At 38.9% G+C, this 26,480-nt stretch overlaps 5 protein-coding genes and 2 non-coding genes across 23 annotated transcripts in view; 4 read left to right on the forward strand and 3 right to left on the reverse strand.

Annotated features, from left to right (window-relative positions):
- Mub (poly(rC)-binding protein mub) overlaps window positions 1–6,603 on the reverse strand; it is a 231,255-nt gene extending 224,652 nt beyond the window's left edge. For 5 of the 10 annotated variants that reach the window (XM_076821227.1, XM_076821230.1, XM_076821231.1 and 2 more), the window contains exon 1: window positions 6,393–6,601. The gene's annotated coding sequence lies outside the window, so the exon portion shown is untranslated. Of the gene's footprint in view, window positions 1–6,392 lie in introns of all 10 variants that reach the window. The other 5 variants (XM_076821232.1, XM_076821239.1, XM_076821238.1 and 2 more) reach the window with 4 other exon arrangements.
- LOC143374418 (uncharacterized) lies at window positions 3,221–4,411 on the forward strand. The gene is made up of 3 exons (XM_076822576.1): window positions 3,221–3,566; window positions 3,967–4,236; window positions 4,309–4,411. The coding sequence occupies exons 1-3, from the start codon at window positions 3,294–3,296 to the stop codon at window positions 4,399–4,401; spliced, it is 636 nt and encodes a 211-aa protein (XP_076678691.1). The 5' UTR covers window positions 3,221–3,293; the 3' UTR covers window positions 4,402–4,411.
- A 583-nt stretch (window positions 6,604–7,186) lies between the features above and the next one.
- On the forward strand, window positions 7,187–7,258 carry Trnah-gug (transfer RNA histidin (anticodon GUG)). The gene has a single exon. It is a non-coding gene; the product is annotated as a tRNA-His (tRNA).
- A 265-nt stretch (window positions 7,259–7,523) lies between these two features.
- Window positions 7,524–9,479, forward strand: LOC143373736 (uncharacterized). 7 transcript variants are annotated; one of them, XM_076821250.1, is made up of 7 exons: window positions 7,525–7,808; window positions 7,893–8,021; window positions 8,094–8,495; window positions 8,526–8,570; window positions 8,616–8,704; window positions 8,785–8,895; window positions 8,963–9,479. In XM_076821250.1, exons 1-7 carry the CDS (start codon window positions 7,661–7,663, stop codon window positions 9,206–9,208), a joined length of 1,170 nt encoding a protein of 389 aa, XP_076677365.1. In that variant the 5' UTR covers window positions 7,525–7,660; the 3' UTR covers window positions 9,209–9,479. The 7 variants fall into 7 exon arrangements, with proteins under 7 accessions (XP_076677361.1, XP_076677365.1, XP_076677363.1 ...); XM_076821248.1 differs by having other exon boundaries at window positions 8,526–8,555; window positions 8,586–8,704; XM_076821246.1 differs by having other exon boundaries at window positions 7,524–7,808; window positions 8,526–8,704.
- Srp19 (signal recognition particle 19) lies at window positions 9,360–10,246 on the reverse strand. Its single transcript, XM_076821264.1, has 2 exons — window positions 10,089–10,246; window positions 9,360–9,892 (listed from the first exon to the last, which is right to left on the reverse strand). Exons 1-2 carry the CDS (start codon window positions 10,133–10,135, stop codon window positions 9,499–9,501), a joined length of 441 nt encoding a protein of 146 aa, XP_076677379.1. The 5' UTR covers window positions 10,136–10,246; the 3' UTR covers window positions 9,360–9,498.
- A 68-nt stretch (window positions 10,247–10,314) lies between these two features.
- Trnap-cgg (transfer RNA proline (anticodon CGG)) lies at window positions 10,315–10,386 on the reverse strand. The gene has a single exon. It is a non-coding gene; the product is annotated as a tRNA-Pro (tRNA).
- A 1,392-nt stretch (window positions 10,387–11,778) lies between these two features.
- On the forward strand, window positions 11,779–23,044 carry LOC143374142 (dnaJ homolog subfamily C member 9). 2 transcript variants are annotated; one of them, XM_076822057.1, is made up of 4 exons: window positions 11,779–11,982; window positions 12,117–12,431; window positions 12,500–12,666; window positions 22,557–23,044. In XM_076822057.1, the coding sequence occupies exons 1-4, from the start codon at window positions 11,889–11,891 to the stop codon at window positions 22,812–22,814; spliced, it is 834 nt and encodes a 277-aa protein (XP_076678172.1). In that variant the 5' UTR covers window positions 11,779–11,888; the 3' UTR covers window positions 22,815–23,044. The 2 variants fall into 2 exon arrangements, with proteins under 2 accessions (XP_076678172.1, XP_076678171.1); XM_076822056.1 differs by lacking the exons at window positions 11,779–11,982; window positions 12,117–12,431; window positions 12,500–12,666 and adding an exon at window positions 13,551–15,714 and having other exon boundaries at window positions 22,557–22,699.
- The last annotated feature ends 3,436 nt before the right edge of the window (window positions 23,045–26,480 follow it).

The raw sequence follows: 26,480 nt of genomic DNA on the forward strand, positions 1-26,480 counted from the left end.
CCGTTTCATTTTGCCCCGATTATAGTCTACGTGTGCAACTATGTGTGTCAGCAGACGTGGATTTGCACGTTTGCAGGAGGTCCATGCAAACGTAGGTACACACACATGATGTGGGTTAGGATGTGGCCAATGAAGCATCGGATACGATAATGATGGCGGTCAGGGACGGCATTAAGGGACATTCACACTGACGGATTTTAACTGGTAAGTCTCATTTGACATTATTAATGAAGAATTTATATCGCGTGGATATTAGCAATGTAGGTGGAAGAAGAATCGACTGATTGGATTCTTTCTCAATAGAATGACTGCTCCATTTTCAAAACCACACTTGTATTTAAAACGCGTGCATTTGACGCACATTGTTTTGGAAAAATTATACTTCTTTTATTTAATCAATTGAATACTATGTTATTCGCAAGACTATGTATTTAATTGCCAAATTAATGATACTAATTAGGTTAAGTTGCACAGGAGAGGAATTTGACGATGTACAGTAATTTTAAAAATAATCTGTCTACTACTTCTAATGCCCAATTTGTTTGTTCAAGCGTGTGGTAAAGTTGAAAATGTTTGAAACTGTGATATTTCAATGATTGTCGTGAAACGGAAGCGTTAACGATGTTTCAAATTTTGTAACGAGACTACGCGACTTTGATAATTAATACCGCGGGGATTAAACTCCACTAAAGCGACTGCAATTTAGCGCCTCGCCCATGAAAAATAGTCACTGGTGGAAACGAGGTTTTTAGCTTCGAAACTCGCACGATAATTCAATTGAACAAAGGACGAGCGACAAAGGAATACTATTCTGTTTAAATTACGCTTAATTAGCGCATATTAATTTGAGCGAGGAGAGCTTCAAAATATCTAGCAGCGCTTGTGTGCTTCCTTTTCTATGGAAAATGGAGGTATTTTGCGATTAATGTGCACTGAATATCAGCGGAATAGGTACACAATTAAGCAAAACACAGTGTGCCGGGACGGAACGATATATGCACGGTTGATGTAATTAATTAACTTTTAACGAAATTTAAATCTGCCATAAGCTACGAGTTTCCAATATCGATTTTGCTACGACGTAATATGATTAAGTATCCAGCAAACTATGGAGCATGTTTCTTTATCAAATCATTCCTCCTGATGACATTAAAAAAATAGCATAGGTAGCTTTTTATAGGATCAGAGTTTTATAGTGTATTTCTGTAGAAACGTCTAATACTTGAACGTGTAATTAAGGACAAGGATGTCGTTTTAATATCACGTAGCCTCTGGCTTTATATTGCTTGCAACGAAATGGAAATCGTCAGCTAGAAGTTCAGTTACGCATAGTTACGCATTATATTTAACTAAGTAGTAGATTGCGTTGTGGCTGCTGCAATGAGTACAACTTGTTACATTTACAACTTTCCTCTACCTTGCACAATAAAATAGAAATACCAGACGTGAGTAATAAAAATATCACTTAACAGTCCTTAATTTTAACTTCGGAGTGCCAGGCAGGCATGCAAGGAGCACAAACTAATTAAATTAAAAACTCCTCTCCTAATCTAAAACCAAAATCTACAATAAAACCCTAAATTCCCGTCCAAAAGTATGCTTCTCCCTACATTTACTCAAAATAAAGCCATGTGCAACAATCTAATAAATATGTAGGCGGGTATATAATCAGTCGTTACGTTATTTAATAAACGAATATATAATCAGTCATCAGGCTAACTAATGAAGAGGTACATAACCTGTCATACAATTAATAATCCAGCCCTCTAGCTATATAATGCGCAGCTACTAAGCAAGTACCTACACCAAAACGAAACGTTCGATGGTCGCCTGTGAGGATTATTAATCAAGAAGCTCATAGAACGTGACGCGGTGTCCACGCCACTTTGCGTTGTTGTAAACAGCGCTTTACACGGTCTCGAATCGGAATCAATAAACCGATTATTGGGCCAGGGGAGGCATGGGGGTGGAAGGCTGAACGGAGATTACGTTGCTTTGAATTGACACCCCGACACGAGCTTCACGCCTATTGAATTTCGCGGACTTTCGAGACGGCCGGACGTCCGTTCCAGTTCCTTTTTCCACGTCCGACAGCAGCGTAAAATCACGCTCAATGTAATAATCCCCGCGGACGATCCGCGGAGGAGTCGACCCTCCTTGCAAGGGGACGGGTGTAGTTTCCAGGCTTTATGCTGCGTGCAGCGATATGTGCTCGCAAACAATGCTGGAAAGGGAAAAATAATGTGGCGCTTCGAGTCTCCCCTCTTTTAACGCGATCTACAAGGTGAACGAAAAGTTATCCCCTATTTTGAAGGGGAATATAGACACTTTTGCTAGACTATATTGTAGATGTTAAAGTAACAAGGGAAGTTTGTGCAAACGTAGGGAATAAATTGATTTATACGATTTCAATTGGGGATTTTAGTGTTTTGGAATAATTTTTAAGAAGGTCGATTGTTGTTCTTATATTTATGTGATAACTTCAGAGTAGATAATTCTAATAAATATAATAAAATGTCCATGTGTTGAATAACTTCCTACTTTCGTGATTATTGGAAAATTACGAAATATAGATAGAAGAAGCTTAAGGGGTCATTCTACTTTAATCGGCCGAAACATGAAGCTGTTTTTAAAGATTTTTTTTCTCAATAAATACAGCATATAATGAAATAAATCTTTTTGGAATTTATTACGCTACTCTTGTATTATACAACAAAATTTAGGTGTCACATTGACGCTATAAAAAACATTGGAATCAAATTAAAGAAAATCGTTCTAAATTTCTTTTGTATAATATAAGAGTAGCTTAATAAATCCCAAAAAGATTTATTTCATTATACGTTGTATTTGTTCAGAAATAAATCTTTAAAAATAGCTTCATTTTTGGGCCGATCAAAGTAGAATGACCCCTTAAATTCCTAATAGAAAAAATATGAAATTTGTAGTGTTATTGAAGAAAATCAGACCCTTTTAATAACCGCAATCTTATCACTAATTTAAATTTATATAACAGCTAAAGGTAGAATAAATCTGATGCACAAATATTCGAAGGAAGTTGCTCAGGTGCTCGCAAATAGAAATAAATAGTCCACTTTACCAGAAATAATTCATTGCTGCCAGTTACTAAGCAATTAATATCAGAGACGGTGTGTACATCATGCAAACTGTTCCCCGACAAACATCAACCATCATAGAGGACGGTACGTACATGTTTGTTGTTCCATACGAAGAGCACGTCGAACCAGTAGATTGATACAATTACAAGTACCGAAGATTCTGTATCCACAGGAACTATGGGACAGACTGTGGGACGAATGCCCAAGACATGGGACGGTTTGCTAGAAGAAAAGGATCGTGTGTTGTATTGGAGTGGTGAAGTCTTATCGAAAGTGGCTGACAACGTTCACGAAGAGGAGGCGCTTCAGATTGATTACAGCAGCGAGATCATCGACGAGAAGGTCGACACGTGGATCGAGACAAATCGAACTAGAATCGAGAAAATCCTCAGCGAACAACCTGATCTTTTAGAAGAATGGGGAAGACGAGCAACGAGTGGAATCAAACAAGTAATTAGTACCTTTGTTAACTGAATCCTATTCTGTTAATGACCAGGAAACAGATAATTTTGTGTTAACGAGGCTACGTTGTTTAATTCAACTGGGGAAAGAAAAATGTAAAACTGCTGATTTCTGGTACTGACAATTCTGTTTCCAATTGTTAATAACACCGTTGCACTGAAGGCAAGCATACTTTGTGACCCAACAGCATCCTTAGCACGAAATTATCAAAAAAGAGTACAAGATTTAAATAACACAAATTTAATAAGACACCGAGTACAGTGTTAAATAGTACAAAATTTAATAAGACCGAGTACAGTTTTGAATAATACAAAATTCAATATTCTTTTTTGCGACGCCATTGAGGGGTAAATAAATGGCAACGTTAACGTATTCTTATTACGCGTAGATAAGGGAAGAATTTAGACTGAAGGTGAGAAACGATTACATAGATCGATACGCTGCTCTCGAGAAATTCACGAGAAAAGTGGACGAACTGGGGAAACACCAGCGCAAGATACACTGGAAAATTCAGAATCTCGAAGACACCTGTGCTGGCGACGTGAAGAAATTTCGCAAGAAGCTCGGCTGTTTGAGACTAAAAACCTTCAGAAATCTCAGAGTAGGTGAGAAACTGATGTTCCAGGACAAAGTACTAAAGTGGAAATTCGTTAAGCAGGTACTAACGCTAAATTGTGCCCCTGGCCTCCTTTTATTTGAAACAATAATTAGCACACTTTCGTAACGTTAGGTGTTCAAAAGCGATCGTAAAAACATGATGGACTGCGCCAAAAGGTTCGATAAATTAATCAAAAAGAGTGAAGAAACTATGCTCGAAGAGTGACAATGGTAGACGAGATGAAGATGGATGTTGCTAAGGCAGGATTACAAAAATATTTTAGTGTACGAATTGTTGAAATAGTAGAAGAATAGGATTAACTATTTAATACATAGAAATCCGATTTCGAGTTGCCACAAATACTTTCGTCGTAATGTAAAGTCACGTGGGAATGTGGCATTAGGGAACGTCACATTACCCGCTCACGCAAATTTGCATTAATTGAGTGTTGGCAGCGAGAGAATAGGGCTTCCCAAATGATCGTTTGGCAAATAGAACAGCGCGAGAAACTATTGTTGCACCGCGCAAAGCAGTGATTTCAGAAATCACGGCCCACGTGAATACAGTTTTGCGTTTCTGATTATAGCCAGCTGGACTGGCTAAGCCTTGAACTTGTTTATAAATCCTCGCGCGTTAGCAAAGAAACTGTTTGAACGAGACTCGATCGACGATCCAGAAAAAGAAAATTATCACCTCGTAAGAATGCGAAAAACGAGGTTAATACACGTCTCCTGTGAAAACAGATAAAATTCTACATCTGTGTAACTGAAACAAGGTCGGGCTTCTAAAAAAATTGTTCATGCGTCTGCTTCATTGCGTGCTGTTTTATGAAATGTATCTGTAAATGTCTATTAAACAATTTAAAAGCAACAATACATGCAATACTCTTTACTTCAAAGTTTTTAAAGAAACTAATGTCTAATAAGTGAGTTTACCACGTCAGTGATTTTCTATTAAGAAACGAACATGCATAAGTATATGGCAGAAACAGCATTAGTTTATAAAAAAAAAAAAAAAAAAAAAAAAAACAGAAAAGGATAGCCAGTTGTGTGAATGAGCCCGAAATATCAAAAGTGACTGGTGTGAAAGGACCTTAAACTTTTATGATTAATTATTTATTAGCTAAGAAAACTCAAACTCCAGTTTCCTGCCATTTATTTCTGGTTGGAGTTGGTAAACTGTTAAAGTTTACGAATTGTCTTACACGAATCGCCAAAAAATCATTGCAACAGAGATATTTTGTGTGGAATTTTTCCTTCAGTACTCGTGTTTTTATGTAACTACCTAGTGATGGCCTTAAACGCGATCGATGATACCAGAAACGTATCTTATGTAATATGTTCTGCGGGAGCGAAAGAGGGACAAGGAAAGTAATGGAAAAAGACGCGAATATAAGGCGAAGCTGGCCTATCGTATTACTAATGCCGTTGGGGTAGGCTCTCTCGGAGATTCTCATTATCAGGAGTGCAGAATATGCAGAAGGTAGTTAGTTTAGATTACATCAGGACCGTATTCAGTCGACTGACACAATATACCATCGTCGACTCACATCTAACCCATATGAAATATCTACTCCCTAATAATTGCCAATTATTATATAATAATGTGGAAAAAAAATTATTTTCAAAGCACCTTCTGAATATATTATTTACCACATTCGATATTATGGAATGAGTAATCGTAATATTCGAGTGCCTGTCTCTTTCCGCGAAATAAATTGAAAATTCAGGAAAAGCTTACAAAAACGACGAAAGAATAGTAAATTGTGCAAGAGGTTATGCTAACATAACTATATTCGATCTTAATTACAGCTAATTGTAACACGTCCGTGATTTTCGCCCAAAAACTAAATTCGTTATCGTTCATAATTCTCCTTTTTTACTATATATGGTATTATATTGCGAAATTCGTAGTTAAATAGCGTTTCGAATGTATTCTATAAGACTTAGAATCTCTGGACGAAAGTCGAAGACGTGATAAACGACATACAAAATGGCCGTCGTGCGCTGTGGCACGTATGTGTTAGACGATTTAAAAAATTTAAAACATCAAACATCTATCACGGCAGAAATATATTGAAGTAAATTCGAGAAATACGTTTAAAGTTAGTAAAAAGGTAACGCGCGGAATAAAGTTTTGAGGTTTAACAATGCCTATTGCTCGGAGATTCAATTGAATGTTCAATATAGTTGGCGCTGGCTCCCATAGATACACACCTGCGTACAAACTGCGCGGGAATCTTCGCCTGGATATCTGGCTGCGCTTAGAAGTCCATCTCTGTGCAATCGTCACGTGGCGTATATCTTCCTCACATCCCACACGGCACTGACAATCTTTGCACGTTTTTACGGAAGCTACTTTTTTGCACGAATGGAAACACTGTTGCTAAAACGCGACGCACGATAGCAACAGCGACGGTCGCGAGAAGACGGACACTACTGGGAGAACAGGAGCACGAAGAGCATTGCGCATGCCCGCTAAAGTTATACGTGGCGCCAGCTTTCAAAACTAATTGCAACTACAATTGCTATACCTAATGACGTGCTCTGTGTGGGTGGCGTCATCTACACGTCATTATTCTTGATCACTATTATCACAGCAAGGTATCGTCTGTGCTATTATTGAAAATTATTAATTAATCTTATTAAACTACATATAAGGCATTTTATTATTCATCTGTAATTATACGAAGAGAATGTATCTTGAAAATGTATACAGTTAATAAAAAGTATTAACGATTAAATAGTTTCAAAAAATTCTTGGAACACCATAGAAGAAAAATCTGTAATTGCTTATTTCAGTTTTCTTGTTACTATAACGTAAAATATAATTTCTTACTCTATATGCGTATTTAAGAGAATCAAATAAAATTGTCACATATCAAATATTATTTATATTATCACTTAATATATTGCTGTTCTTCTTACAAACATAAATAGATCTTTTTATTTTATTTATTTAATACCAGTTTTCTAGTAAAAAATAAAAATATTGGATGTGACCTTCAATAGCCGTGATCGTCTAGTGGTTAGGACCCTACGTTGTGGCCGTAGTAACCCAGGTTCGAATCCTGGTCACGGCAATGTGAAAACGCATTGTCACGGTGAAGGTTTTTTTTTTCATAATTAGTTCAATATATATTACACAATCTTCATTAATATAAATACATCGTCAGCAATATTTTCTTTTTCAATATTTCTTAATCTGTTTTCACTGTACGAGTAATACAATTCGTTGAATATGATGTACGATGTAATGTTCAAGGTCTGATGCAATTCTTTGCAAGCATGCACATCGGAGTAAGCGTTTATATTGTGTACAAATGAAAGAACTGTATTCATAAGTTGTCAGCAGATTCTCCGTTGCAAATTCAATAAATTTCAGGCCAACTTATGCGCGACTCCAGTCTATATTGCGACTTTGGAATTATTTTTACTGGGACACTGCTGCTCAATTCTTTGAATACCGATCTCCTCATGCAATTATGAAACTGTATCGATTATCATCTTTAATTTTTATTTTATATTGTACTGGATGGTATAGTTGTGGTGTGTCTTGTGCCAAATCCAAAAATGCGAAAGCACTAACTTCGATAAAACACGAGACTCCTGATTTACAAAGTCATCATGAAGGTAAAAAGCATCGAGTGTTACATCTCCCATATGCATAGCACAAAAAAGAAATACTTAATTAACTGGTAATTTGTTATTTTTCAGATTCTGAACAGACGAAACGTTCGCAAAGAGAATTAAAAAGAAGTGATTTCAGTATTGATACTAAAGACGGACCGACCCAAGAACGAGATACGCGTCGTGTACTATACTCCCGAAAACACCTCAAGCCACGTAAGGAAACAAAGATAACCTGACACAGAATTATGTTACCATGTTCTTTTATGCTGTTTCAAATGTTCTCAGATGATGCCAATCAAGTTGCAAATTACTTTCTAAGTGGAGGACCATTAAAAGGTCACACTCATTTCACAAGATCGTTAAATTGCGACGCAGGCGAGAATGAAGCTAACGTTGTTGGAATGAGTAATCCATCAACCGATAACAATGCAGAGTCAACTACAAACGACGAAAATTTCAGCACAAACTCTTCCGATTCCATTGTTGGTGCTGCACATATACCTGGATTCTATAGCCTACCACATATTCCCCTGAGGTCTAGTTTGTTACATTCAGTTCTACACCCTGTTTTGCACCCACACATTAATAGACTACACAGTCTTCCAAGTACTCTGTTGAGAGCTGCTTCTTTACCAGTACATGGTTTACTTCAGGCACAGTCAGAGCTCCATAAAGTATTGGAACCGCCTTTACGTCATACACCTCTACATCATACACCTTTATATCATACGCCTTTATATCATACACCTTTATATCCTACACCTTCGTATCCTACACCTTTACAGCATGCGCCTTTATATCATACACCTTTACAGCATGCGCCTCTATATCATACACCTTTACATCTGCCTTTAAGATCACCATTATACAGATCGCTTGTTAGAAGCACAAATCCAGTAAGTAATATAGTACAATACGGTAAGCACGTCTGTAATAATTATTGATGCGAAATCTTTATTTCTCCTTTCTTTTCCAGCTGATACGACGTAGTAAAATTAGAGGAAATTCTCTGAGTGGCTTGACGCACTTAACGGGGCTACATTCGCCTCTGCTAGGAGCAGCATCTCCTAGCAGCTTTGATAGTAAAGTATGTATGGAGTTATAGTAAATTTTTGTAAACTCGTACGGAGTGTATAATGTACGGAATGTTACAGAACATGATCCACCCGAATGTGCTTGCACATTCCGAACCCCTTGGATACATCGTGAAATATGTACCCCATGGTACAGAAGCAGCACCGTTATCCCCTGTTGTCGGTTCAACGCATCAAGCTTCTAACTGTATAAATAATGATTTGAACACGGAACAAGATGCGGTAGGTGCTGTTAATGAAAATGAAGACGCAAGGGAAAACCAAAACGATGGAGCAGTGGATGAGAGTAACGTTAATGATAACTAATAAAGAGCAGGGCTCATATGATGCGAAGGAAATGGCGTTGCGGAAAAATTACAGACTGCATATTTGACGCTCTGAAGGATATAAAATACAAGATGTATATGATGAACCTTTAAGAGCTGTATTAAATAACTGCGTGAGTAGGTACGGAATGTTCGGTTTAAAACTTTTCGTTAATAACTTTATACAAGGTGTAATACAACTTCTTTTTGTACATGAATGTAATTTCCACTTGGACGTTGAAATATACATGAGAAATATTTGTAAACCCTAAGCGCCCCCATTTGGCTTCGTTACTTCCTTCCCTTTCCTTTTCCTTTCTTTGACGTCGCACCAGATGACTGAGAGGCTTGCTCGCCCATACTCTGTTTTCCCTGGCGACTTTTTAATTTCGGAATCGTAGTGCCTAAGTAAACCAAAAGGGAGTCTCTGGTAGGGAATTCGGATTTCACGGGACTACCATCGTCGTTTCTCAATTGCACACGAATGCGGCCACGGAATAACAGTTCTTTGCTACGCTCCCTTGGGTGGAGCTTGTTCTCTACTCCAACACTGAAACCAGCTGCCACCAAAACATCGCGGATCTCTTGATGCGTAGGATTCTCTATGCATTTATCTTTCGCGAGTTTACGGCCACCGGCTAATGTTCGCTTACTGTTTAAGTACACCGGATAAATACATATCCACCTGTAACACATGGGTAATAAATACGCGTTATGGTTCTGTCAGTTTCTCGTTACAGAGGTTAAGTAGTAGATGGAAGGTGCACAAGATGTATCTTGAATAAATTCAATCACTAATGGATTATTTTTTAAATGGTCGAAAGGTAACAAGGTATATATAAAAGGCTGTAGTAAACATTTGAACGTCTTAATAAATATACCTTTCACGATCGCTGTGTTTCTTTGACGGGTTATACGTCAGCGCCATTTTTTATATATACGATCTACGACAATTTACGAATAATCGATGATGAAATATTAAATATAATTTTGCTTTACATCATACAGTAACAGTATTTTGTTGGAACATAAATGATAAACACATAACGTTTGTTAATATGTGGATTATAGATAGTATTAGAAGTAAATAAAAAAAATATGCCGCTTGGGCTCGTCCGGGATTTGAACCCGGGACCTCTCGCACCCGAAGCGAGAATCATACCCCTAGACCAACGAGCCATGTAACATTCATTTTTTAATAACACTATAATAATTTGGTAGAGCAAATGTTAAACAAATTTTTGTATTTAACGAATATTAATATAAATAATTTATAGATATTCACAAAATATAAAATATAAACCACTAATATGCTAATAAATTTACTAAATGATATCAAATTAATGTGTCATTAGCTATACCATGCACACAGAAAACTAATATAAAAGACTTATATTTTGATGGTTTAAATTACAGCAATCATGTAATACTCTATTGATTCTAAAAATTCCAAAATGAATTAACACAGAGAACTAATATAAAAGACACACACTGCGTGTAGAATTCATAAGAACGAAATCTAATGATGGTATTATAAACACAGAGACGAGTTCTTAAAAAATTATTATGAAATCGAAACAGTTAACAAGAACCTAAGACTGTCGCAGTTATGGACAGATATTTAATTTACAGATTACAAGTTATTTAAAGAATTTGAATTCCAATCAAAAATTCGCGGGCTTATTATTCATCTGTGTTGTCAACGACTGATAATACCGCCCTTACAGTGCAAATGGCATTGAAAAATGGTTATGTCCATAAATCATGGATAAATTAGTTAATTAATTTCACTTAAGCCATGTATATTGAACATTTTTGCGATTCAATATTTAATGACGTTAGATGTGCTTCGAAATACGGATTATAATGGCGGCTGGTCTACCCCTACTTAACACCATACTCGCTACTACATGCACCGTGAGAGGTTGTCAATCGTCAATCGTAATTTGTTCTATGCCGTTCTGTGGCGCCAGTGCGGTAAGACGTGTGTGTTCTTTGAATACTATATAAAGTATAAACACATAACTTTCCATATATAAAAGAATCCCAGTAAGTATAAAGAATTTAATGAAATAAATTTTTCTCGCTTTGGACCATAATTCAATGTTCCGTGTATGTACATACAACTAAGCCTACACAAATGTTTATTACGCTGTTGTAATTATATATTTATGATCGAAATTTATGGAAGTAAGTAAGAATTGTGTTTGTATCAAAATGTTTCTTAAAATTAGTCGCAACATTCAGACCGTTTTAAATTTGGAATGTTTGCGATAACATCTACATAATTTTAATTCCCACCACTTGTAGCATTATAATCTTATTTTAGACCGAATCAATAACATTGGGTGTGACACGAAAATGGTAAGGGGGCTCGCGAGCCCCCCGAGCGTGTGACTCAAAATTATAATGCGTGATAGGTTTATCCTACACCTGGTCTGTGCCTATACCTCGTCTGTGGTAATATCTTGTAATTTCTGAAATAAAAGACCCGAGTGAATATCGGTAATGCAGATATTTGTCACACATATGTGATCAATTGTAGATGTCGCGTACTGTGCGTTTGTGTTTGAATCGTACACAGCTGTAAATAAGCGCGAAAACGTCTTCCGTTCTCGTTCTGTCATTTCGGTGGGTGCGCTAACAGAACGTTTCAGTATTTTTGGTTAGCCGTCCAAATTATGGCAAGTCTACTAGACCTTTGTGATCAGTACTTCGGTGCGCGTGACTTTTATGAAGTTCTAAAAATCCCAAGAACCGCCAATGATAAGCAAGGTAGGTGTACATAACCTATTAGCACCTACAACTTTTGTCTTCAATTTCAACGCAGCATATGTGAAATTACACTACCTACTGCTCTTAATATCATTGCCTATATCAAGTAACAATTGTTTGTCACATCTTTTTAGTGAAGAAAGCGTATCATCAGCTGTCCCTACTCGTACATCCAGACCGTGTTGAGGATGAAATCAAAGCAGAGGCAACAGAGAAATTCAAAGTTCTCGGACGAATTCATTCTATTCTAAGCGATACCGAGAAGCGCAAAATCTACGATCAATCTGGCCAGTATGACGAGGAAAGCGAAGAAGTTATGATGAGAAATTGGGCTGATTATTGGAAGACTCTGTTTAAAAAGATAACAGTAGAGGATATAAACAATTATGAAAAGAACTACAAAGGATCAGAAATAGAAATCAAAGACTTGAAGCGCGCATACACCGATAGTAAGTCACTTGAATTTTATGCGATACTTACTGCGATACACCTAGGGAAACTCGAGCGTTGTTCGCAGGCAAAGGAGATATGGACTACATTTTGGAAACTGTCCCATTCACGAACTGTGACGATGAACCAAGATTGCACGATATCATTCAAAGCCTCATAGAGAACGGAGAAGTACCAGAATATAAGGACTTTACACAGGAGAGCGATAAAAAGAAGCTGCGCAGAAAGCGAAAGGTAAGTGAACAGTTACCAGAGTCAATCAACGCTATATGAAATATTATCATGTTCCACGTTCTGATATTTTGGATTTATTTTGCATTCGTGAAATATTATATTAAGGATTTCAATTTTGAACCCTGCTTTAGTTAATTTTACTACTCAACTTCGCCCAAAATTTAGGTTCTGATTTTATAAAAGAAAAAATTGTTATTTATTTTTCTTTTGTGAAAATAGTCACATTCATCTGGATTAATTAGGCATAATGAGCTGGAACACATTTCGTGACTCCAGAATTTACCGTTCGATAGATTTTATGCAACAGACGAACGCACAAACACTTTCTGCTTTATATATTAAGATAAAGGAGCTAATGTAGTATAATATATTATTTTAAGACAATTAATATTATATATTTTAAAGGGAACTATATTTCGAAAGAGTAGACTGATTAGCACGAAGCACCTTTGATAGAAAAAACGTCATTAACATATGAAATCAGATCGTAGACACTATATCGATTTACTCGTTAAGTATAACAAAGTTCGGTAATACCTGACTACGTTCTTTTCCATATTTCTGAATGCTTGATACTGCACATGCTTTCGATGTACCCCATTTCCGTATCGCGATGTAATATGTAGCGTAAAAAGGGCACCGAATGCGAGCAAGTGGCGATGCGGCTCATAAATTTGATCTTTAGTCTCTCTCCCTGCCCCTTCCCCTTATTTGTGCTATACATTACCCCAGAGGTCTGACGAACAAGTCAGCAGCACGCTATTTTCAAGCTTCTCTATTTTTATCAATAGACAGTACTGCCTCATGATTGGAAGTAGTAGGAGGTGAACTAGTAGTATGAGAGACAGGAGAGGGGGAATACTAGTAAATAAGTAAAGAGGGAACGCAAGAGTAGATTCAGTCTGCAGAACAATTAGATCGGTTCTAGCCGCCCGCTAGATGCACCGTAATTTTCGGCTAAAATCCCTACCACGATGACCGTGTACAGTTGAATCGTCGAGACGTGCGTGGAAAATAATGATATCGCGCTTTCTACCGCAATACCGTGACCGACAAGCGTAATTTTTTTTTTTTAAATAATTGGACGGTTCTATACTTAAAAATGAGCGAAACTATCGGACTATTATTCTTGACTGTTTTGTGTGCGAGTGTCGGTGGTGTGCAGGGCGAGTGCAGGCACGTGCAAAACGACGATATGATTGAATATTCATGCGTGGGCGGTCAACTGTCCGATTTAGACAGTCTTCCAGAGTCCACTGGAAAGCTTCGCATCACGAGCATGCCGGTGTCCCAAATAACTGCCAATACATTTTCAAGGTTCGGCCCGGAGCTGTGGGTCCTAGGTTGCTCCCATTGCGGTGCGGTAGACATCGAGCCTGGTGCTTTTCAACGTCTGTCGAATCTCCAACAGTTGAGCCTAGATAACAATCGCCTGACCACTGTTAGAGAGTCCTGGTTCAGGGGTTTGGATTACTTGACGTACTTGGATTTGAATTACAACAACGTAAAATATATCGAAGACGGTGTGTACAAGAACCTCCCCAGCCTCGTCGATCTGAGGCTCTCTGGAAATCGCCTGGAATGCCTGGATCTGGAAGCCATGTCGCACCTAAAGGACCTTAAGAGAATATTCCTAGCCGAAAACGCCGAGTTCAAGTGTCCCAACGCGGTGAGCACGTTCCTCAAGATCCACGGGGTGAGTTTCGAGAGGGACGCCGAGTGGAACAAGTTGCCTTACGATCTGGTCTCGGCGGTGAGCTCCTTCGAATACGACGACGAGTACGAAGACACCACTTCGGTTTCAGCGACACCGTTGCCCACCTACCGCGAGAGGTTGCACCTCACATCGCCGACACCGTTACCCCCCGTGGAACCGACACCACCGTACTTGCACCCAAGGTTTTACACAACCGAGGAAGTCGTCTATCGTCCCGTGCACGTTACTCCAGATTGGCGAACGACGCCAAGGTCATCGACGCCTCCCTACGATGACAGAGACCAGGCTACACCCAGGTCACTCTACAACGACGAGAGAAGAACGTATACGCCACCTAGAACCATCGCACCTATCGAAACTATGCCGCACGAGACGCCGCGGAGTAGCTTAGACGAAACGACCTTGAGATCTTGGCAGAGATTCCCGGAATCCACCAGTGTCAGACCTGGATTCCCGCTTTACCCTCCCCGCGAGAACGAGGATAGACATGACGAAGAGACGTATGACTCGAGCGAAGCTACTAACCCGTTCCCATTGGCACCAGGCCCGAGCTACGAAACGCCGTCTTTCGTGGAATCCGATGTGGAGCGCACCACTGTCCCCTACAGGGTTGACTGGGCAGAGAGGAGCACCGTCTCCATAGACCCGAGATTCCCATCTCTGGACGACGACAGACCGCCAGAGTACAGGGTACAGCCTGCGGTTACCTCACCTTCGACGCAAGCTGTCCAGCCTTTACAGCCCGCACTGCCAGACATGGTTCAACCAGCTTCGCCAGATAACGTTTACCAACCGCCCTATTACGAGCAAACGATCACCGTTCATTCACCGCCATTAGGAAGCAATCAACCAAGCCTGGAAGAAGGCACGCCAGGAGTCACGTTAATTGAAACCACCACCGATAAACCGTTACCCAATTGCTCTCACAGGAACTTGTCCCCGTTGGCGGAGCGTTCCATAGGCATGCTCGTCCTGTCGGTTCTCCTGGTCGTCATGGGGAATGTCCTCTTGGAGGGATTTTAGCTAGACTTTTAAAATCGTACTTCCGTTTTGGCGCCCGTGCTACCACTAACTAACCAATCACTGTCGACGAAACGAATCATCAGCGCGAACAACCTGCCGGGCCATTCGCGCCCAGCGTTGTAATATCAATTAATGGAGCTTAATGGGACATTGAACGACGTCTACTAGAACGATTAATCACGACGAGGATCGGATTGGATGATTGAGGTGCAGCTGCTTTCAGCGTTTTCTCTTCGATCGCGACACGGAACCGATTGTTCAAGTTGGTTTTGTTTTTTGGATACCACGGAGGCTGCAGAATCCATAATGTACGTACAGCTTCCAGCTTGAGCTAAGGTCTGGAAAGTCGCGTATCTGGTGCAACGTTTCCCAATTGGGGTTCCGGGAGAAGTTATCTTATAATAAAATTTTATTATTAGAAAAATGTGCAAATTAATAAACGAGGAACATACACCTGAGTGTAAAAATTGAAACGGCGCGGCGTCGTCAACGCACCGTGTACAAAAAAAATGTTGAGGTTGGAGGTTCCGCCAAATTTTAGTTTGGAAGGGTTCCGTGGCAAAATTTAATTGGGAAACGCTGATCTAATGGATCAAACTGGGATGTATACTCTTCATACTCGTGTTTTTTTAAAAATAATATTACTATGAAATTAGATTGCCAGCGAATTGAACTTACACAGTTTTTATTTGCAAGCAATTAATCCTAGGGGGACTTCTGTTGAGTTTCATTTTTAGAGTTATTAACTTTGGTATTCAAGTTCATCAGATTTCAATTAAATAAATTTTCTTAAAAATTAGTATTTCTCTACTTATGGTAAATGAAAGAACCTGAAGAAAGTTGTATAGAGTTTGAATCATCCCTCTGTGTCGACCTCTTCTTCTACGTATAAGAAGAAATACGCATTAGTAAGCTGAAATCTCTGTAAAATAGGAAGGTAGAGTTTGTTTAAATAGTTCACGTGTCGTTAGAATGTCAAATACCTGTGCTCGATCATTGACTTGCGAGGATTCTTTCTAATCGCTACCTATTCGCGAATTCCTCGCGCGATTACTCCCGCAACCGAGCGCGCAAGGATGATAGACGCGCAGTGGCATTGTGCAATATTGTTTGCCATGGAGAGGAATGTTAAATACGATTTCTGCGTGATGCTGAATATCAATTGAAAGTAACGAGCAACGAGGGCCACGTTGTATCCGGTGTGGTAATGAAATAATTACCAGTGTCATCCTCCAATCTAGTGCTGGGTGTTATGCAACGTCCTTGACCAGTGCATTCGATCAAGATACCGCGTTTCTGCGATTCTGTGTTTTGTCAGCATCACTGACGAACGCGGTCAACACAGCTAACGGCCAACTTTAGCGAGCTGGGTCGCGCATAAAGTGATCTGATCTTATTGGAGCATCCAAGAAGCGTTGCGCTGGCCATGGTCGATAGTTGCGGGGGATGGTCAAACCTTGAATGAAAATGGGCATAAAATGTAAAATTTATGAGGAAAGTGATCGTAACGTTTAGAATATCAGCCGCTAGTGGTTAACTACTTGCAGAAAGTGGCTGAGGAATAACTTCAGTCATTGGACTTTCAGGTCGTATGACGGATTTCTTTCAAACTTCAGGAACTTTTCGACTAGTAGTTTGGCCATTGATTAAGGTGTTTCGAATTACATTCCAATCTTCTAAGGCAGGCTATCTACTTCATAAATTTGTCGAAAATAATATTGTTCTTCATTGTGTGCCCCTGAATCTTATGTACCATTGCATATTCAAACCCGTCTTTCTCGAAAACGCTAAAAATGGACATACGCTATTTGAGCACTAAGCCATCGACACGTGTCCACGCATTTTCCACCCCTTTTCAAACCTACATTACCTCTGTCAAGCGAATACCTCTCCGACACCACGAATAGCATGTAACAAACGTTCAACTGGTGCAGTAAAGCTGTCTGCATTCGACCTTAAGCTCGAGAGGAGGCTTCCTGCGTTCTCGCAACAGGTGTATCCCCCTGTGCTGGCGCACCCATGCCAACTCTGAATAGCAGAGAGGCATTGAAGTGGCCTTGCGAGCGTTTCGAAGAGCATCGATTGAAGGGGACCATTGTGGACGAAGTATCTTTGGATCTGCGTGTGCACACGTGCATCATTAACGCGTCCAATGGCGCATCCTCGCGTTGCTTCACCCTTTGCGCTTCGTATACTTCTCCACAGAAGTCTCAAATAACTTTACATGCTGATTGCAAAGAACTCTTAATTCGTAGGATTAAACGAATCGCTGATTGAGAAATTACTCTGTCGCATTAGTTTCTGTTACAGGGCTGCGTGTTTAATCAGCTCAGCATGGAATAGTGACATTATCTTATATCTGGTTGATCGATGGAGGAATGACTCGAAGTCCATAGGGTTAATTCTCGCGAAATTCCACAGCGATGACTGGATGACCGAAGGGAACCTGTTACGCAACGGTTCGCCTCTAACCCGAACGACTATTTTCAATTATTTCGTGATTCGAATGATTTCCGGAGCGCGTCAGGCTCGCGGCCAGATCTGTCGTTTGCTCTAGACACCGGGAGACGAGATAATTCAAGGTTGCGGAAGCACATCGCTCTGTCGACGAGCGACATGTACGTGTGCAGGATGTTCGTAAAATCGTGGCATGGTAGATGCAGGTATGATAGGAATACTTGCATAAGAACCTCGTTAATCAAGGTTCTTAATGGTAGGGATGATCGCTTACGAAGGATAGGCTCCAAGTGCCCCCCTCTGATCTTCATTCGCTCTTGCAGAATAGTAGCATATAAGTCTGTTATTTTGTATTAAATATTGGGTGGAACGCTTAGGTTTTTTCTGTAAAATATTGGGAAACGTCTTGTATGTAGATTGCAACGGGAGTTTGTGTGATGATGTGTTGCAAAAGCAAGTGAAATTGTGTACGAGAACAGTGGAAATCTTTTTCTTAGTAACAGATGACTATGAAGCATTGAAAGTGGAAGAGAAGGTTTCAGTTTTAACCCTTTGCACCACAAATATGCTTCCTAAGGAAATGCATTAGGTACTTCACATTTGTGTTTGAATCATTTTACTATCATCGCTTCTATATTACTGTAATTTGTTTGGTTGAGTTCCAGCAATCGTAAAGAGCTAAAGTTACATTGCCTTCGACATCTGCACGAATTTTCCGCTTCGTTTCCTTGCGAGTACATATCGAGGTTCTGCTGTAAAAGCTTTGCATGCATGTGACATTCATTAAAGTGAACAAAAGGATGTTCAAAAATAGTTGGTGATTGTTTCTGGGGAAGTATATAAGCTTCTATTTCTGAGACCATGACATTTTCAATAAAAAAAAAAATCAAACGCTTCTACTTTGTACCTCGAAAGCCATTCGTTTGTAAACTCGCTAACACATTGCGGTTTATTTTGGTGAGTGCTGCCTACGTGCAAAGTGTGTGGCATGAGTTTGTGAACACTCTGTAGATGCACATGTGCGCATACCATCGGGTGTAGATATTTTGGCACGACTTTGGTCCCTTAAATAGCCCGTGAGAAGGAATTAATGATTGATCACCAATACTATCTATTATTATATAAATGGTACATATATATATATGCGGTGTAAAGAGTACAATGTTATGTCAACAGTGGAGGCCAAGTGGTGGATGCACTTAACAGACTTGAATTCTATGAATTTTATGGAAATGATCTGAATTTGTCCAGTCTGTGAATATAGAACATACATTTATTTTATTTTTCCACTTGAGGTATTGCTTTCCAGAGCTAAATTGAATAAAAGTCGGTTTATTGTTTAACTCTATTTACAAATAATATTAATTCACATATTTTAATAAGTATTGCATTTATTCCTCTAAAGTATTATACATAGGTACAACATTGTTTGGAAAGTTAGTTGTTACTAACTCGAAACTACTTAATAAAGTTACAATTCTACTTTCAATAAAAATTTGATAGTAATTAAATAACAGCTGCCTGTACAAAACGTTGGAATTTAATTTATTTAACTAGTAAAATCTCCATTTTATGAAATAGTAAAAGAAAAGAGAATATGCGAAATTATTCGGAGCAGTCTCTGATGAAAACTTCCTAATCGAATATAAATTAAAGTTGTTTTGGCGCGGTGAGGCCTGCACATCGATATTCGTCTTTAACAATAGTTCCCTTGCTGCTTGACATTTGAACCGTATATGTACCTCGGCTAAACTAGTTCGAATACAGTAGTTAAATCGCTGTCTCATAGACTGTGTCGTATACTCTAGAATTGCAATTGAAATATTCACGATTTAGGGAAAATTAATCGGAGCAATGATCATAAGATACGTTTATAGATCAAAGCCAAAATTCTAGTATATCACTTGTACCGGAAGCAAGCCTCTATTATCCATTAGACACGATAAACACAGTGTATAATAAGTTTAAAAGATTTTGAAATTTCTGGAATGTTTAAAATTTTAAAAATATAATTTTGAATAAGAGTACCGTTCGTAAAATACCTTTGATTTTTATTAATAATTCAGGATCAACGTTAATGTTCAATTTTATAATCGGAAAATTTATTTACATACATTTGTATTTTTGCATTCATAATTGAAAGACAATTTCAATCATTGTCGAACAGGAAACTATGAAATATGACTTTCAAAACATTTAGGAGATATTAAAGTGAATACTTGAGTTAGTTTCAGTGACAGTTAAACGAAGGACAGTGATTTACGTTTGAAGATATTTAGTTTCCCTCCAAATAATCATGATAATCTATTACTTTCAAGTCTTAAGACAGCTCTGCTCGTGAAAATTATTCAACACGAAATGCCGCGTATTCATTTAACGAGAAATGTTATTTGACATGTTTTGCATGGTTGTTTGAAAATAATACTGATGTCAACACAACAGGAATAAATTGTCTTCAAGTTGGACATTATTGAAATAAAATTCTCTGAAATTACAAAAATAAAGCAGGAATTTTGTAAGATTAGTACACAATTAAACAGAAACTATTATCTTTTTTCTTTGAAAATCTACTTGTTGCTATTTTATCGAGTCTCAGTAGAATGCCATTCTAATAACCAGTGCATTCAGAATTTGTTGAAGCGTTGTGCAATGGCCTAACATTAGGATGCCTCTCGGATGTACTTGCCAGAAATTATAAATAACGGAATTTCCTCAGCGCCGAATTATGGAGTAGGTCACTGGGAATGTGGTACATCATCGACAAGTATGAACTAAACGCAGTCTAAACAATTTCTCGTTAAAGATGTCCAAATAATTCATAAAGACCCACACGAATTATTTTTCTATTTAAAAAATTGTATTTTTCACAAACAATATTTTGCTTTTCCAGCAGAACCTCCCACAATTTTTTTGTCTATTTTATTATGTCTTGACTTGCCCAAAATTATTCTAAACTTGAATACTACTGAGTACTGAACCCTTCAACAAAAATTCTGCGTCACACGTTCTATCAGTGGCAACCCGCTTAATGGTACCTAAGGGTGCCTACCCGGCTTATGCTTCGCGTGAGATAAGGGAGTCAATTTACAGAACAAATTGTATGACTTTTATTCATTATATTTGCTCCAATTTTACGCTGAGTAGAGATTAGAATTTTTCTCACCCGGCTTCTGTTCGGATCTCTTCAAAGTTACCATTGCGCAAAATGTTGCAAGCTCACGGTGGGCGTTTAACTGTCTGAACGACTGGCCAGAATCAAAATTCATTTGGCAAGAATGACATATTTACGCTAATGTGTCTGTTGTGTCACTTTTCAACTCGCTTGGTACATTAAAAAAATATACAAGAAATTGTTAATGTTCCTTTATAATTTTCGCTGATATTTGAAGCTATTTTTTGTGACAGCAGTCCTAATTTTTCCTTCCAATGGTAGCTGACTTTCCTGTGATAACTAAACGCAAGACTAAGGTGCATGAATCATTTGAAATTTATATTTAACACGGTTCAAGAGTTAGATCATCAGTTGTAAACAAAAGTCAATTTTGGAAGTCTTTAAAGCTTGAGGAAGGTTTTTCAGACGTCAGCAGTGGCGGACTGGGTCTACAAATATTGGTTCCCAGAAGACAAAGGGGGCCCACCCACACTTATAATGCTATCACTTAATATTTATAAGAAATAAATCAAATTTTCAAAAAACACAAATGCCATAGAAGTACAATTAAAATTGTTGTAAAATAATATATATATTTTAGTAATTACAGTGTTTAAGAAGTCCCACTTGCCATCGGGCAAGCTGGCACCCTGGCCAGTCCGCCACTGGACGTCAGACTATTATGAAGCATAGTCAGTTATTCCTAGCCCTTACAATTCAATTTCTCCCTTACACGTGGAACATCCGGCTTCGCCGAATTCCCATGCAATCGACGCCCTCTTGTTAAAATTAGCCCCCCTTAACTAACGAGCATCGACGGTAGCCCGATAATCGAAAGGGTAACCGTATGGCCAGCGTCGTAAATAGAATTACTCGGTGTCGTGAAGTGGTCGCAATTAATTTCGATAATAAGGCTGCTCGTGTGGCTGCAGCCGTTCAACGTGTGATTTATCGATCCTCTCGGTCTTATCTGCTAACCCGCTAATCGAGTTCCTCGTTTATGTAGGTCAAGTGTGATACCAGCGAATAGGGTGGAAGGTAATTGGGCAGCAGGCTCCAGTCGCTTTTGCACTCACTTTATAATTAAACTTGAGGATGGAACGCAAAGATTCTAAATAAATCGGTGCTTGAAATCCTTCGTTTATTTATCCTGATGCACATCGTCCAAGCATTGCTGTTAGGTTTTGTCACGTAGTCTTTATGCGTCCATTCATTTTCGTGAAAAAGGCAAATTAATTCAGTATGTTAATTATAAGATGGATGATGTAACGTAATCACTGTAGTCATTTGCATATGGGGTGCAAAGCAAGAAAAGATTACACGAATAGGGCGTAAAATGGAGTATCAAGAATTCTGTGTAATTAAATTCGCTTGCAGTGTGATACTTCAAGCACTTGTTGTAACTGGTTGTCAATTGAATAGTAAAGCTTGGATAGTGTAAGTTCCTAGATTTTATTCGTGCTCTGTGGTTTAGTGAGAGCTTCCCAAGTGTCTCTGTGAATAATAATGTGAACCGTGTTCTTCCCCTGTTATTTTTTGCAGTGGGCCAAGGAGGCAGAAGAAGCTGAACGTCTGGACAAGATGCTGAAGATCGAAAACGAGGAAAACGCAGCTGCAAACAATCTAGCACTGGCGCTCCAGAGCCGCAACGAGGCCCGGGCGAGCCAGTCCGATAAGTTCTTCGACTCTCTGATCGACAAATACGCGAAGAAGGTGCAGAAGTCGACAAAGAAGAAACCCTCGCCTGCCAAGACCGCGAAAATCACGAAACCTACGAATAAAGCAAAAAAGAAGGCGTAGAACAGTACGATTTGTATACGAACCTTCCTCTACATAAACATACTCTCGCGACTCTTTTTTAACTTAATTATTAATTACTATGAAATTCGCATCAATTTACTGTGTGCATCTTTTTACGGAACAAGCAGCCGTAAATAAGTTTCTCAACATCGCCAATTGAGAGAATCGGTAGTGGAAATATTTGTAATTATATGTAGGCACATCATGTTCAAATATAACATTTGAGTACACGATTGTTTCAGTTAATTGCGCGCGATGCAAGTGGAGTGAGTGTGGTGGCTGATGGAAAGGACCAAAGTTAAGTGTTCCTCGCAGAAAGCTTCTGGTCGATTCTAACGGAATGTTCCTTAAGTGCGAAATTGATTGATATGTATAAATAGATAATGAACTTCGATCCATCACTAATGATCATTGGTCAATTTGATTTCAGAGAAGTCAGCTTTCTCCCAACAATCGATAGATAAAAATCGCTCCTACCATTTCATGATCGTGTACACTCTGCCATACCCACTCAGCTCAGAATAAAGCCTACAGATTCCTGCAATACCCTTCCTCTGTTGGTAAAACATTTTCAGTGGTGCTCATTTCTTCATTTGAAATTGGTTTTTAATAAAACCCTTACATATAACTGTTCATTTTAGCGTATCGATTTACACCAACTACATTAAGATACGAAAGAATAAAACGTCAGCCTAGAAAATGTTAATTAACACGCATTGGAAATTGCAGGAATATTAACTGCTACGTAAGTAATTCATTTTATTTCACAACACGTTGTTACTACCTTCACTATCCAATGCATCACATCGTAGTAGTTATTAAACTACTTGCCATAGAAATTAAAATTACTCAATTTATTATTTATAGAAAGACTGAGAGAAAAAGATAGTCCCAGGCTCTCTTGCCCCTTTCAAGCACAAATTTAATAAGCCAGGATAATGGTGGCGAAAATAATGTTGATGCTTCTCGATTAGTATTGGTAGCATGGTGTGTATCGAGCATCGTAAATGGCCGCCTCGCTGGTGAGTCTCGAGTTACGTCTGAGCTGGCTTGACCGACAACACACACCACACATCGGATGACACACTTTAAGGTAAACGGTACATTGCCTTTTTTCCTTACTGCAATTCAAATTCCCGCCGAAGGGGGTCCAACCAGTAACTCAAAATTACATGTTTATAAACCAGAATAATTTCTTAATGCTGACGATTAAAAATTATAAATAGAAGAAAGCAAAATATAAAATACTAAAAGAAATCAATTTCCATAGAGATCCATTGAAATCTATTAACTTGAAATTCTATTCAAGCACCTATTCTGTCATGATTGAATTACAATTTTCGCACCATTTGAAAATTCGAATGAAAGTCTCGAACTTAATCGCGACGATCGGCGAGACATTTGCATTGGCGCGAATTTTGAACGCGGTACCCGTTGTGCCCATGATCGACGCGCACTTTCGCGGCTATCGCGCGCAGGCGACCATCTTATTACGATTGCGCAGTGTAAACGTTCGGTAGCACTGTGTAAACCGCCATTATTATTAACAAGATATGTAACAGCAGACCGGATTGAAATTGTTGAAAGAGCCGAGGCACAATGGCAGGTTAAGCACCGCGGTTGGAATAATATTTTTCTGGCGGCTCAACGGCGATCAGATACAGCCCCGATGTTGTGCTCGCGAAAGCTAATAATCCGTCTGTAGATGGCCGATTGTTTCACCCAGCATCGACTCGATCTTAATCGAAGCCGAGAGCGATGGAATTACAAAGCGAAACAAGAACATCGACCGCGAGGGGTGCGCGCAAAACATCCTGAATGGATGGTGAGTCAACGGAGCATGAAATAAAACATTATTCATGGTGCATCATTGTTCATGGTGCTAATTCGCGATGGGAGTTAATTAAAGACAAATTTAACACTTTCAATGCCGTGCAGAATTCGTGGCTGCCGGATGGAACGCTAAAAAACGGGTCAGCTGGTTGCATTGTAACGTTTCCACTGCATGAAATCGTTTGCCACGCTTAACTTTCGCGGTGTCGTTATCGGTTTTTGGTAGAGGCAAATCGAAATTGGATGTTACTTGTTGGACGCGGTACGAATGGAAATTAAATTTGGGAAAATGGTATTCAAAGGTAGAATAATAATAGACTTCATAAATTAATGATAATTGATAATGAAATAGGTAAAATTGTCGTGACAATGAAACTGTTTATAAAATTAATGTACGAATCCAAAGTTACTAGTCTTATTTTGCTATTATTGTTATTTTCAATATCATTAGTTTTAGTTCGGTATTTTTAAGAGTAACTTGATTCGCAAATTAGGAAATGGTATTTATACATTTTGTATAAATTAATGAAAAGCTATTAGAATCCCAAAAGGAGTTAGCCGAATGCATCACATAAAATTGCAATTTATTATACGAAATTATTGATTATATGTTATCTTTTTTCGCAATATTTGTTTTATTCTCAGACATTTCATTTAAAACAGAATAGTAAGCTTCCTGCAAACACTATGGATCATCGGTAGGTCATTGATCTATTCAAGATCTATGATTGACATAGTGTGCAACGACTGCACGATACCACAATAGAACGACAGAAAACTTTTCGTCGTATAAAATGGTATAATCAGTTAGGTATAAAGAATTAAACGATCATAAACCATTATGCGTCTCATTCAACGTTTAACTCTTGTGTGATTCGCGCGTAGTTTCTTGTTTATGGATCAATAAATCTGGCGTGGTGGAGAAGAGCGCTGGGATAAATGAAATCTAACATCGGCCGTGACATTTAGTGAAGTCGCGTGTTAGAGACTATTAACGCAATTATAACGTTTTCCCTCCTACTCGAAATTTTTTAGATAATATATGAAATTATCTAGGCGCTATCGGGCCTGTATTGGAAAAATTATTTTGGGACAAAATGCCGGCTGCGCAAAGTTGAAGCATCGATATTTGGCAAAAAATCACTCGTTTTTCGAGTGTAAAAAAAATTTAGGAAAAAAAAAGGAAAAGCTTCCAATTGCGCTTAGATTTTTAATCCTAAAATAAGCCTGCAAAGCCTCGAGTAAATCGGTTAATGAATTTTTGAGCTACGCGTGTCACCAAATTGAAAACATGATTTTGAGGAAAACGCATTTAAAGTTTTGGGTCTGAGCGCTACACCGAGCCTAATTTCAACCACGGGCGACCGTTGCAGCGCAACTTTGTCTTCGCAATTCCCCCAGGCCTGCAAGATCCGCCCCCTCGAAAAAGAGGGGAAATAAAAGGCAGAAAGAGCGACAATGCTTAGAGCCACGATCAACGCGCCAATATTTTAAACCCCGAGCCTGAAGTTCGCAGGTTCTCCTTTTCCCATATGCACTCCTAATCACGAGTCGCATCGGCAGATATAGCGTGTACCTCGATGCACCCTGTTAAATCTCGGTAGGGAATCGAGGGAGAGCCAGAGAGAGAGAGAGAGGGAGGGAGAGAAGCAAAGAATGATAGGGTGAAGGAGAGAGAAAGGGGGAATGGAAGAGTCGGGGTTGCAGAGTGGAGATAGAGGAAGAGAGGGCACCGAGAGTTGGAGAAGGAACGGAGGAGCAACGCAAGAGGAGGTGGTGGCGGGTCGTATCGGCGAAGGTGGAGGAGGAGATGGTGAAGGAACAGAACAGAAG

This window comes from Andrena cerasifolii, chromosome 10, assembly GCF_050908995.1.
Source record: "Andrena cerasifolii isolate SP2316 chromosome 10, iyAndCera1_principal, whole genome shotgun sequence".
NCBI classification, from domain to species: Eukaryota; Metazoa; Arthropoda; class Insecta; order Hymenoptera; family Andrenidae; genus Andrena; species Andrena cerasifolii.

Bases quoted from the DNA above. Each gene is read 5' to 3' on its own strand.
- LOC143374418 (XM_076822576.1), top strand. From the start codon at position 3,294: ATGGGACAGACTGTGGGACGAATGCCCAAGACATGGGACGGTTTGCTA. The intron at 3,567-3,966 runs GTAATTAGTACC...TATTACGCGTAG, and splicing joins CAACGAGTGGAATCAAACAA to ATAAGGGAAGAATTTAGACT. The intron at 4,237-4,308 runs GTACTAACGCTA...TCGTAACGTTAG, and splicing joins AGTGGAAATTCGTTAAGCAG to GTGTTCAAAAGCGATCGTAA.
- LOC143373736 (XM_076821244.1), top strand. From the start codon at position 7,661: ATGAAACTGTATCGATTATCATCTTTAATTTTTATTTTATATTGTACT. The intron at 8,022-8,093 runs GTAAGGAAACAA...AAATGTTCTCAG, and splicing joins CCGAAAACACCTCAAGCCAC to ATGATGCCAATCAAGTTGCA. The intron at 8,896-8,962 runs GTATGTATGGAG...GGAATGTTACAG, and splicing joins CTAGCAGCTTTGATAGTAAA to AACATGATCCACCCGAATGT.
- Srp19 (XM_076821264.1), bottom strand. From the start codon at position 10,135: ATGGCGCTGACGTATAACCCGTCAAAGAAACACAGCGATCGTGAAAG. The intron at 9,893-10,088 runs GTATATTTATTA...CATGTGTTACAG, and splicing joins AAACACAGCGATCGTGAAAG to GTGGATATGTATTTATCCGG.
- LOC143374142 (XM_076822056.1), top strand. From the start codon at position 13,769: ATGAGCGAAACTATCGGACTATTATTCTTGACTGTTTTGTGTGCGAGT.